The sequence below is a fragment of the Bos javanicus genome, chromosome 29, assembly GCF_032452875.1.
Source record: "Bos javanicus breed banteng chromosome 29, ARS-OSU_banteng_1.0, whole genome shotgun sequence".
In the NCBI taxonomy this organism is placed as follows: domain Eukaryota; kingdom Metazoa; phylum Chordata; class Mammalia; order Artiodactyla; family Bovidae; genus Bos; species Bos javanicus.
The window spans coordinates 29,247,275-29,259,752 of record NC_083896.1 but is presented as its reverse complement, the minus strand read 5'-3'; the positions used below and the strand labels follow the sequence as shown (position 1 = coordinate 29,259,752).

The 12,478-nt window shown below is 47.2% G+C and overlaps 1 protein-coding gene across 6 annotated transcripts in view; it reads right to left on the bottom strand.

The window, feature by feature from the left end:
• The window catches only part of PKNOX2 (PBX/knotted 1 homeobox 2), a 298,567-nt gene that overhangs the window by 30,269 nt on the left and 255,820 nt on the right, over positions 1-12,478 (bottom strand). For all 6 annotated transcript variants that reach the window (XM_061406325.1, XM_061406327.1, XM_061406324.1 and 3 more), the window contains one exon: positions 6,629-6,817. In XM_061406325.1, coding sequence (XP_061262309.1) covers positions 6,629-6,817 — 189 coding nt within the window. The remainder of the gene's footprint in view (positions 1-6,628; positions 6,818-12,478) is intronic.

The window sequence follows — 12,478 nt, the reverse complement described above, 5'->3', positions numbered from 1 at the left end:
GCAGTGTCCCTCCATTTCTGGCAAAGCCAGCGGGCTAAGAAGAGTCGGGTTCCCGAACCCAGGAAGCCAGTCACATGTAAACAAGCCACCTAACCCCGTTCCTCTTCCTCTCCTGGTGGGAGCTGACATCTCAAGGGAAAGGCGCTTGGCCTGCAGGGACACGCAGCAGCTGCCGCTCTTAAGGAACCCTCCCTTGGAAGGAGGGAGCCGCTCTGGTTTCCGAGCCTGGTAGGGCGGCCTTCAACGGGTCCTGGCCCCTGAGCTGGAGGGTGGGTGGGGTCGTGGGGTGGGGGGCTAGGGACCCAGGAGGGACAGCCTTAACACCTATGGAGGAAGAAGGCAGTGGAACTCAGTGTCCTGTCACTTGGGTTGGGGGTGTCCCCTTTCCATCTCAGTAGTGACCCTGCAGAGTGGACCACCACTCCCACGCTCGGCCACGACGCAGAACTTCCAGGGGCTGGCCTGAGGTGTTGGCCCTCCACCCCCTTGGCTTCCTGCTAATCCTGGAAATGCCGACTCCCTGTGGGTCAATCGGCAAGTCCCCTTCCCCAGGCGGGGGTGCACTGATAATGCCCTTCCTGTATTTTTAGAGAGCAGCCCACCTGCGGAGTGACATCTGGTGGGCGAAGCCTGGTATCTCAGAACTCTGCTCTCTGTGGCCTCTCCCCTCCCTACTTTCAATTAGCGAATCCAAATTCTTTCTTCTCCGCAATTGCTTTCTCACTTGCTCTCTCATCCCTGATTGACAACTAGACAGGGTCATGGCTCCCCACTAGGGGTCCAGGAACCCTGGTTCTCCTTCCTACACATCTCTGAAAAAGTAAAAGGACCTAGGAAATGAAAATGGACTCTGGAGGACTCCATCCCTGACTCTGTCGCTTATTAGGCATGGGGCCTTGAGCCTTAACTGCCCTGAGTTTCCCTTTCCTTGAGTATAAAGTGGAGAAAAGAATGTGCACTTTGCAGGCTGGTTGTGATGAGTGAGAGAATCTGTGTCAAACACCCAGTACACACAGTGTCTGAGACCAGGGAGCTCAATAAACGTGGACGTTTTCTCCCTTTTCTCTGCCAGTTCTCTCTTGAGCAGCTCAAGAGGTAGCAACTTAGTTCATTTATCTCCAATGCGTCTTCAAGCCTTAACCCATTGCCCACAGTCTCACTGAAGAATGGAAGTCTTTGGCAGTTATGATGATCAGACTCAAGGCATAGCCCCCACAAATCTGGCTGCAAGATACTCCATTTGCAGTTAGAGATTGTGTTGCAGTGGTTTTATGCCCTTGGAACTGAGCAGGCTCGGTAGATCCCTGAACAGATGCTTGAGGCATGAGTTTCCCCCTAAACCCTGGCCTCTTTGCTGCAGGGACTGTTCTCTCTGTTCCTCCCCTTCTCCAGACTTCTCTTTACACTGGGAACACTCACACCAAGAGCTCCTAGATTGTCTACTAACCGCCCTCCACTCACCTGAGTGAAAAGAAAAAGTGAAAATGAAAGCTTTAGTCACTTAGTCGTGTCCGACTCTTTGCAACTCCATGCACTATAGCCCACCAGGCTCCTCTGTCCATGGATTTTCCAGGCAAGAATACTGGAGTGGGTTGCCATTCCCTTCTCCAGGGGATTTTCCTGACCCAGGAATTGAACCTGGGGTCTCCTGCACTGCAGGCAGATTCTTTACCATCTGAGCCACCAGGGAAACCCCAAGCCTAACTACGCCAAGCCCCTACTGACCCAAGCCTGCCTGAAATGCTCCCTCCCTCAGGAGGTCCTCCCAAAGCCAGTGAAGCTACAGCTTCTCCAATCACATTAGCTTTGGAAATTCTCCTGCACACCTATCTGATCCCTCCTGAGGTTGGCTCAGTCTGTCTCTGGGCCGGAACAGACCCTGGCTGTGAGGGTATACAGGTGGGGCCTGGTCTTTCCCAGCGGGAGGTAGAAGGATGCTGAGAGGTGACTGGGCAACCTCAGGCCACGTACATGCTTCGCTCAATCCAGACCCCTTCCAGCGGCTGCTTTCCTGTCCTTCCTCAGGGTCCTCTTGCCCCTGAGCACTGTATGCTCACAGAACTTATCTAGATCTTCAGGTGGCTCCCTCCCACTGAGGTTGAGTGCTCATCCTGGAAAATTCACAGTGTTCTCTCAGGACCTAGTGCAGTGCATACAGTAAGCGTCCCTCCAGTGCTTGGCAACTGAGTGAGAACTGTGGCTCAGCCTGATCTGCCCTGGAAGAGAGCTGGGGTTTAATCTCCAAGGCGAAAGACGGTTTAAGGTTAAATGCAAGCTTGGCGTGAGGGTCTCTTCAGTGGAATCAAGGAAAGTGAAAGTGTTAGTTGCTCAGTTGTGTCTGACTCTTTGAGACCCCATGAACTGTAGCCCGCCAGACTCCTCTGTCCATGGGATTTTCCAGGCAAGAGCACTGGAGTGGGTTGCCATGCCCTCCTCCAGGGGATCGTCCCAACCCAGGGATCGAACCCAGGTGTCCCTCATTGCAGGCAGATTCTTTTACAGTCTGAACCACCAAGGAAGCCCCTGGAATCAAGGAAGAGGTTCCTTGCTAAGGATCTGCCCACACAGGAAGCCTGGGCTCTGCTGAGTAAGAAGCTAGGATGTCATTAGACACAGGCAGGGCAGGATGGCTTCCTGGGGAGGGGGAAGACCAGGCTGTGGTCCAAGCCCTTGGAAACCCCAGTTTAGCTCTCCTGCTTGGAAGAAGCAGTCTCCTCCACTCGGCACTCCCATTCTAACCCCTATAGAGAAAGCTCACGCATCGAAATGGAAGGCCACGTGGGGAGTATGCCCAGACCCCATTGTGCCAGATGAGGACACGGTATGGCATCCGAGACAGGGGGACCATGTGAGTAAAAAAAAATATCTCCCACTTTGCAACACAAGACTGGATGATCAGCACACAGGCAAAAGCATGAGCCAGCAGTTTGCAACAAAGCTGGCGGGCGTCCGGAATGTTGATCCTGTGGATCATGTTCCGGAGGGGAGACACCCCTCCCCAGGCCAGGCTGGCGCGCACTGCGGCTATTTCAGGCTGGGGGAGATTAACGTCGAACCATGACGAATGTGTATGCAGATACACACACACACACACTCACACACACACACAGACATGCACCTCCTCTCTCCTTTCTGGTGCTGATTTCCATGCTCAGACCCCAGGCCTGCCTCCTGCACTGAGTCTCTCAGCCCCATGGGGCTCTCCTTCCTGGGGAGGCCCAGGGCCAGCCCGCACCCACCTTAGCAAGGAAGAGATGGGAGCCTGGGAATGAGGATGGGGCGACACACACAAGGCATCCTGCCCACCTTCTCCTCTGCACACCCCAGGACACTGCGCCGACCCCGCCCCGGCCCCTCCCCCCACTGCTGTCACCATTTCTCTTTCCATTTCTTTCTGCCTCTGTCTGTCTCCAGACTCACTTTCCTCTTCCTTGTCTGCGTCTCTTTGTCTTTGTTGCTCTTTTCCTCCAGTTCTTCATCCTCTCTGCACCTCCCTCTCAAACATGACCCTTGAGACCTACTGTATAGCATAGGGAACTCTGCTTAATGTTATGTGGCAGCCTTGGATGGGAGTTTGGGGAAGAATGGATACATGTATATGTATGGCTGAGTCCCTTTGCTGTTCACCTGAAGCTATCACAATATTGCTAATCAACTAAACGCCAATATAAAAATTAAAAGTTTGAAAAAAGAATATAAGGCAGAAAAGCAAAGCATACCCTTGATATTTGCCTTTCTTTCCCTCTTTCTCCCTATTTCTCCTTCCCTCCTCAGACTTCTTCTTGCCTCTGATTTTTCTCTCTCCATCTTTCTCATCATATTACATCCTTCAACAGAAAATTATTGGTTAACTACCATGCACCAGACTCTGTGTGGTTACTGTCGGGTATAGACATAATAATACATGAAATCCCGTCTTTGCTCAAAAAATGTTTGTTATCCAGGAGAGGAAAACAAGGCTTACACAAGTGATGATGATGCAAAGTCACATGTGATATTTACCACATAAATGGCCCGCCATGCCCAGGAGTTAGCTGAGAGAAAGGAAAGTCCAGCTTTGAGGTGGGGCGTCCAGGAGGCCTCTATGGGGAGGGCAGCCTTCTTACTGCCCTTGGCGAAGAAGCTGGGTTCGGTCCTGCAGAGGTGTGGGGACATCACCCAAACACACGGGCATGGAAAAACAGTGACCTAGGAGGGCCTTGAATGTTACGTGAAAGGATGTGAAAACCCTGGGGGAGCTGGTGATGGAGTTTTTGAGCAGGAGAAGGGCTTGAACAGTGCTTTAGATGATAAAGCCAGCCACAGAAGCCTAAGAGGTGTGCGGGTGTGAAAGCATGTGTGTGTGCGTAGGAGGGCCTCGAGATAGCCACAGAAGAGCAGAATAGGAAGCTTTGACAGTAGCTCGTGTGTAATTACCTTATTCACCCACTGAAGCCTGAACCGAGGAGCTGGGGGCAGAGACAGGAAACGAAAGGGGCGGTCTAAGAAGCGGCGAACAGGACCACCTCGCCAAGTGTCTTCTCTCTTTTTCAGTGTCTTTGTTTTTGTCAGATTGTCTGAGCTCCCCTTTCTAAGCGGATCAGAGGCCTTTCTGCAGCGGTCACCCCAGGGCCAGCTCCACTGTCAGGCACCGATGTGATGCTTGCAGTGATAGAGATCAGAGTTCCTTCCTCTTCTCTCTAAACTCAGAGGCATTGGATGCTGGGATCCCCCAGGAAGACTGACTTCTGCAGACAGTATCGCCCATGCCTGGTTCACCCAGCACCCACGTTATCCTTCTCTACTAGTGTCTCCCAGTGACCCTGCTTCCTGCAGGACGAACCTGTTGGCCCCGGGACTCCAACATTTCGGAGGCCCCTGAGGCTACTAAGCCCCCTGGCCCTCCTTTCTTTCCCCTCTACCCTGGTACACCCCCAATGCCAGAGCTCGAGTTGGGGTTGGAGGGCCCAGAAGGGGAAACCTGGTGCCTCTCCAAGGACCTGATTATTTCCAAAGACTTGTGCTAATTTTCTGATATGATCCTCACATCTCTGTGAGGCACTAAATCCTCATTACTTTTCCTGACCGATGCATTCTAATTAGATCAACACTTAAAACAAATTCACAATAGCCACAGGATGGCTTTCCATCTCATTAACTCCTCACTTATTATTTTCATGAAAATTACTGATAAAAATGTGCATCTCCATTTGGTGAGGCCTCACAGCCTCCTCGGCTCCTATCTTGCATCTCTCCCGTCACCGGGGCTGCGCAGCGTCGCCATGGTAACCCACAATAATAGAAACTAATAAATTACAAACGAGATGCTCGTTAAGCAATTATTGTCCTCTTTTATGCAAGTTTCTTGCTAATTTTGATCATAAGGGAAAGTACAATAAGACTCTGAAGGAATGAGTCTATTTCAAGAGAATATTAGCAAGCAGAAGCCTGGGCGGCGGAGTTTAGATCTGTAATAAAGTGATTTGGTGATTTCAAGCAAAGGGAAGAGGAAATAAACTTCCTGCCTCATGTCTCCTGCAGTACTCACTATTGAGTCCCCCAGAGATCCCCTGGGGGTGGGTTCGATGTGACTTTTGTGGTCAACATGTACAAGGCGTGGCTGGCCTTCTAGAGGTCACCCTGTCCCTTCCCCTGCCTCTGCCAACCTAGAGAAATAGATGATATGTGTTGGTCCTTAAAATTTACAGGTTAAAAATGGCATCACCTTTCTTTGGCACTCTTTCCAGCACATTTCATCAAGCATTCTTAGAAAGTTCAACTGTATCCCCAAGCCTGATTGTCTCATGGGTAGAAGGTTACTGCAAACCTCCTGTGGGATCTCCATATGCCTGTCCTGGACTCAGAGCTCAGTGGGAGAAGGGGATGAGCCTAGGGCTTATATAGACACCAGTGAGTTGGAAAGGTATTGCCAGGAAGCTTTTATAGTTCATAGGTTTGGGGGGAATATTCTGCCCTGGAGAGAACCCATTCTCTCCTAGAGCACAGAGTTACTGTTTCCACAGCTCCCGGTTCCCAGGATGAAGGTGGCAGGTGAATCTTGAGAGGAGGGGGTGACTTTAGGTGACTTATACAGTGGCCTTGAACCACAAGGAGACAGATGTGCCAGGGTGGGGTGAGCAACTAGAGAATGATCGGGGAAAAGCTGCCCCTTGGGAAGCTTCTGTATTCTTCTATTGAGTGGAATTCAGGAGAGGACCACTTCCCCCAAACCCTCCTGCCCAGAACACAAGAACTCATTAAACCAAAGCCCCTGGAGAATCCGAGGGGTGGTGCTGGCATGTCTGATTCCATTCCCAGCTCTGTCCTGCCTCATCCTCCAGCAAAACTCTCCATCTCCTTAACTTTTGTGCTTATTTCCTGCAATTTCTTGGACCCGGAAGCCAGGAGTCGCTTTGAACATTGTCCCTCTCAGATTTAGTCATTTTCTAGGGAATATTGATGCCCTGGCGTGGTGAGCACTGGGCTTTCAAGGGTCTGGCTGCCTGAAAATAGCAGGAGGAATGGACCAGAGGATGCATCTCATGATGAAAGGATCCAGTGACTCTAAACCATTTCCCTAAACCACGGGACCTTCTGATACCTGGCTTTGGAGCCTTGCTAGGAGTGAGGACCCAGTGCTCTGTGTTACCTGTGAGTGAAGGTTTATGGAGGGCTGGTTGGGGGAGTAGGGTCCCCCGAGGTCGTTCCTGAGCAGATTATCACTGTGCATCTTGGTTTTGAGGCAGGTGATGTACCGGTTACAAAAGTCCTTGCAGAGTTCATTGACTTTCTCCAGCTCCAGCAGGTGGATCCTCAGCACCTGGATCGCCTTCACCATCTGTGGAGAGGAAAGATAGGTGAGCTCAGGTGTGTCCGGATTCCAGTCCCCTCACTGTCTTGACCCTTGAACCCCAAGCACACCAGCAGAGAGAAGCCCTGCTCTGGCGATGGAGGATTTAAATTCTCTCTGTGGGTACATGCAGATTGTTAGCTTGTATTTTTAAATGCACAGATTTTTTTTTTTTTTTTACTTAAAAAAAAAATCTATACACAGCTACCCTGGGTCTTTGTTGCGGCACGCAGGTTTCTCTAGTTGCGGTGCCCGGGCTTCTCATTGCAGTGGCTTCTCTTGTTGCAGAGCGCAGGCTCTAGGCACTTGGGCTTCAGTAGTTGTGGTGTATGGGCTTAGTTGCCCCGAGGCACCTGGAATCTTCCTAGGCTCGGAATTGAACCCATATGCCCTGCATTGGCAGGCAGAGTCTTATCCACTGGACCACCAGGAAAGCCCCTGTTTACTTTTTTGAGCCTCCTGTTATCATAGCTGTAATGAGGGCAGATGTGCTATTCTGAGAACAGCCTTAGAGATGGAAGGCCAGGTTTCCAGCTCTGGGCCTGCCTGTCTGTGTGGCCTTGGTCAAGTGCGTAAGTTCTGTACCTTACTACCTGACAGCTGGACGCAATGACGCCCTTCCTGACAGCTGTGCAGGATTGCAGAAAGGAGCGTCTTAGGGAAGGCACAAGATTCGAAGGGTGTGGCCCTGAACCGGCATGAGGAAGACAGGGATCAGAGCTTCTGGTAAGAGCCCCAAGAGGCCAGGGACCGGCTATTCTTAGACGCGTGGTCTGAGGGCCTCATGTGACGCCAGTCACCGTGCAGACACCCCATCAACGCTTGTTGACTGACCGCGTCATCCAGCGTGACTGAGCTGGGCGCTGGGATACTCAACTGTCTGCGCTGGCTTTTTCCATACCCTTCGGGTGGTTGTACGTGAGCCTGCCGCCTCTTCAAATGGACCTTCCTAACCTTTCAAGGCAAGAGGCTATTTCTCAATTGAACCTTTTCTTTTTATTGTTGCTATTATTATAAAAAGAAAGCACTATGGGAAGTAAGGAAAACAGAGGATGAAAAAGGCTGCCCTTGACCCAATCACCCTAGAACATAATGGGTTTTCTGGGGGAGGGGTTCACATGCACATATGTCAACACAGTTTCAGTCACTTGGCACACGCAATTTTGTTTCCTGTTTCTCCCCTTAGTTTACCAGATGTGTTTTTCTAAGTGGCAGCATTGTTTTCTCTATTCTCGCTTCTAGCCTGTGGGCTTCTAGAAGGGAGACGTGGCATCTAATTTGCTTATCCTGTTATTGTGGTTATTAACACATGTGGATACTGAGTATATAGTTCTCGAATGGGTAAAAGTTATTGAGTAAATATATTTTAAATTATTGCATACCATTCCATGCAATAATAAAGATAATAATATAATAAAATAATGAAAAAAATAATAAAAATTCCATGGGGCTTCCCCGTGACTCAGACGGCAAAGAATCTGCCTGCAATGCAGGAGACCTGGGTTCAATCCCTGGGTCAGGAAGATCCTCTGGATAAGGGAATGGCAACCCCCTCTAATATTCTTGCCTGGAGAATTCTGTGGACAGAGGAGCCTGGTGGGCTTCAGTCCATGGGATCGCAAAGAATCAGACACGACTTAGCGACTAACAGCAATAACATATCATTCCATGTGTGTGCCTTACTTAGCCAATTCCTTATTGTTGGGCATTTAGGTTAATTCCAATTTTTCAACTTTATAAAAAATGTTAAGTGAGTATTTTCCAACTTTACAGCTTATTAATCCTTCTTCATTATTTCCTTAGGACAAGATCCCAAAAGTGATCGGGAAAAAAAATCTATGGACATTCTTTTGGTTCGTGGTAGATATGGCCAAATCACTTTTCAAATAAAGATGTTGGAGCAATTGGCCATCTACAAGCAAAACAGTGGATTTTCACATCTTACACAAAAATTAACTCAAAGACCAAAACATAAGGCATAAAACTGTAAAATTTTTAAGAAAGAAAAAAAAGAAACACAAGAGAAAATAATCAGGACAGAGGGCTAGGCAAAGAAGTCTTAGATTTGACACCAAAAACATGACCCAGAAAAGGGAAACTTGATGAATTGAAACTTATCAAAGTGTAAAATGTTTGCTCTTCAAAAGACCCTGTGAAGAAGATGAAAAGACAAACTACAGAACAGGAGAAAATATCTGAAAAACACGCATCTGGCAAAGGACTTATATCTAGAATATATAAAGAACTCTCAAAACTAACCAGTAAAATAACAAGCAATCCAATTAGAACATGGGCAAAAGACAACATCAGACATTTCACTGAGGGGGATACATAGATGGCAAATAGCCGCAGGAAAAGATGTTCAGAATTACCAGGGAAGGGTCTTCGCTGGTGGCTCAAATGGTAAAGAATCTTCCTGCAAAGCAGGAGACCCAGGTTCTACCCCTGAGTTGGGAAGATCCCCTGGAGGAGGGCATGGCAACCCACTCCAGTACTCTTGTGTGGAGAATCCCACATACAGATAAGCCTGGTGGGCTACAGTCCATGGGGTCACAAAGAGTTAGATACAACTGAAGTGACTTAGCACACATGCATGCATCATCAAGGAAATGCAACTTACAACCACAGTAAGGTGTCACCACACACCTATCAGAGTGGTTAACATTAAAAATAGAGATAACACTAAATGTTGGCAAGGAATTAGAAACTGGATCACTCATGTGTAACTGGCGGATATAAAAAATGGTCCAGCCACTCTGGAAAACAGCAGAATAGTTGATTACAAAACTGAATATATACCATCCAGCTCAGCAGTTGCATTCTTGGGCATTTATCCCAGAGACACAAAAACATGTGTTCACCTCAAAACGTGTATATTCAAAGAAATCTTATTTTTAATAACCCCAAGCTGGAAACAACCAAAATACACCTCAACAGGTGAATGGATAAAGAAACTATGGTACATCTGTATCATGAAATCATACTTAGCAACAAAAACAAACCACTGATATACTCAACTACTTGGATGGATTTAAATGGAATGATGCTGAGAAAAAAAGCCAGTCTCAGAAGGCTACATACATAATGCCATTTATACAACATTCTTTTCTTCTGTTTTTATATATAGAACATTCTTTAAATGACTAAATTTTAGAGATAGAGAACAGGTCAGTGATGGCTAGGGGGTATGGTGGGGGAGGGAGGGAGGGACTGCTCTGTATCTTGACAGTCGTAGTGTCTCCATGAATACACACGTGACAAAGTGGCACAAACTAAACACACACGCATACCGCTATGACGATGCGTAACACTAGTGAAACCTGAATAAGTTTGGCGGTCATACCATTGTCATTTCCTGGCTGTGAAACTGTCCTCTAGCCATGCAGAAAGGGAATCAGGTCTTCGCTATACTAATTCTTACAGCTGCATGTGAATCTACTGCATGTGAACACAATTCTGAACAAAAATGTGAACAAAAGTTACATCAAAATAAAAAGTAAAAAGAAAAGGTGGTTGCCTTCCAAGACGATTGATGCTGACATAAGCCATGTAGAGGCGTCTTACGTTAATCCCATGCTCCTAGCTTTTGGCCAACATCTTGATGCCCAGGAAGTCTTGTAAGGGCATCGCTCCCAGAGAATCCTATTGTCCAGGTGTGTTGGCCACACCCTCCCTGAGCCTCATCAGCATTTCAAGTGGAGAGTGATAGAGGAGCCCCCAGACTCTCATCTGGATTGTCTGATAGGTAGGGATTCAGTTCAGTTCAGTTGCTCAGTCGTGTCCGACTCTGCAACCCTATGGATTGCAGCATGCCAGGCCTCCCTGTCCATCACCAACTCCCTGAGTTTACTCAAACTCATGTCCATTGAGTCGGCGATGCCATCCAACTATCTCATCCTCGGTCGTTCCTTCTCCTCCCGCCTTCAATCTTTCCCAGCATCAGGGTCTTTTCTAATGAGTCACTTCTTCGCATCAGGTGGCCAAAGTATTGGAATTTCAGCTTCAGCATCGGTCCTTCCAGTGAATATTCAGGACTGATTTCCTTTAGGATAGACTGGTTGGATATCCTTTCAGTCCAAGGGACTCTCAAGGGTCTTTTCAAAAGCACCAATTCTTCAGTGATCAACTTTCTTTATAGGGACAGGGATTGTGCTTGGCTAATTAAAGGTTCTTGGAGAATTAGATGAAGTATCACTCAGAGGCAGAAACTGACAAATGTATATTTTCCTCAGTAATCAATGTAAAGAAATAAGAGGAAAACAATAGAATGGGAAAGACTAGAGATCTCTTCAAGAAAATTAGAGATACCAGGGGAACATTTCATGCAAAGATGGGCACAATAAAAGACAGAAACGGTATGGACCTAACAGAAGCAGAAGATATTAAGATGAGGTGGCAAGAATACACAGAAGAGCTATACAAAAAAGAACTTAATAACCAGATAACAATGATGGTGTGATCACTCACCTAGAGCCAGACATCTTGGAGTGTGAAGTTAAGTGGGCCTTGGAAAGCATCACTACGAACAAAGCTAGTGGAGGTGATGGAATTCCAGCTGAATATTTCAAATCCTAAAAGATGATGCTGTGAAAATGCTGCACTCAATATGCCAGCAAATTTGGAAAACTCAGCAGTGGCCACAGGACTGGAAAAGGTCCGTTTTCATTCCAATCCTAAAGATGGGCAATCCCAAAGAATGTTCAAACTACTGCACAATTGCACTCATTTCATAAGTGGGCAAAATAATGCTCAGAATTCTCCAAGCATGGCTTCATCAGTATGTGAACCAGAACTTTCAAGCTGGATTTAGAAAAGGCAGAGGAACCAGAGATCAAATTGCCAACATCTGTTGGATCATAGAAAAAGCAAGAGAGTTCCAGAAAAACATCTACTTCTGCTTCAATGACTGTGTTAAAGCCTTTAACTGTGTAGATCACAACAAACTGTGGAAAATTCTTCAAGAGATGAGAATACCAGACCATCTTACCTTACCTACCACCTTACCTGACCTGTATGCAGGTCAAGAAGCAACAGTTAGAACTGAACATGGAACAACAGACTGGTTCTAAATTGGGAAAGGAGTATGTCAAGGCTGTATATTGACACCCTGCATATTTAGCTTATATGCAGTGTACATCATGCAAAATGCCGGACTGGATGAAGCACAAGCTGGAATCAAGATTGTCAGGAGAAATATCAATAACTTCAGATATACAGATGACATCACCCTTATTGCAGAACATGAAGAGGTACTAAAGAGCCTCTTGATGAAAGTGAAAGAGGAGAGTGAAAAAGCTGGCTTAAAACTCAACATTCAAAAAACAAAGATTATAGCATCTGATCCTATCACTTCACGGCAAATAGATGGGGAAACAATGGAAACAGTGACAGATTTCATTTTCTTGGGCTCTAAAATCACTGCAGATGGTAACTGCAGCCATGAAATTAAAAGGCACTTGCTCCTTAGAAGAAAAGCTATGACCAACTTAGGCAGCATATTAAAAAGCAGAGACATTACTTTGCCAAAAAAGGTCCATCTAGTCAAAGCCACGGTTTCTCCAGTAGTCATGTATGAATGTGAGAGTTGGACTATAAAATAAGCTGAGCACCGAAGAATTAATGCTTTTGAACTGTAGTGCTGGAGAAGAC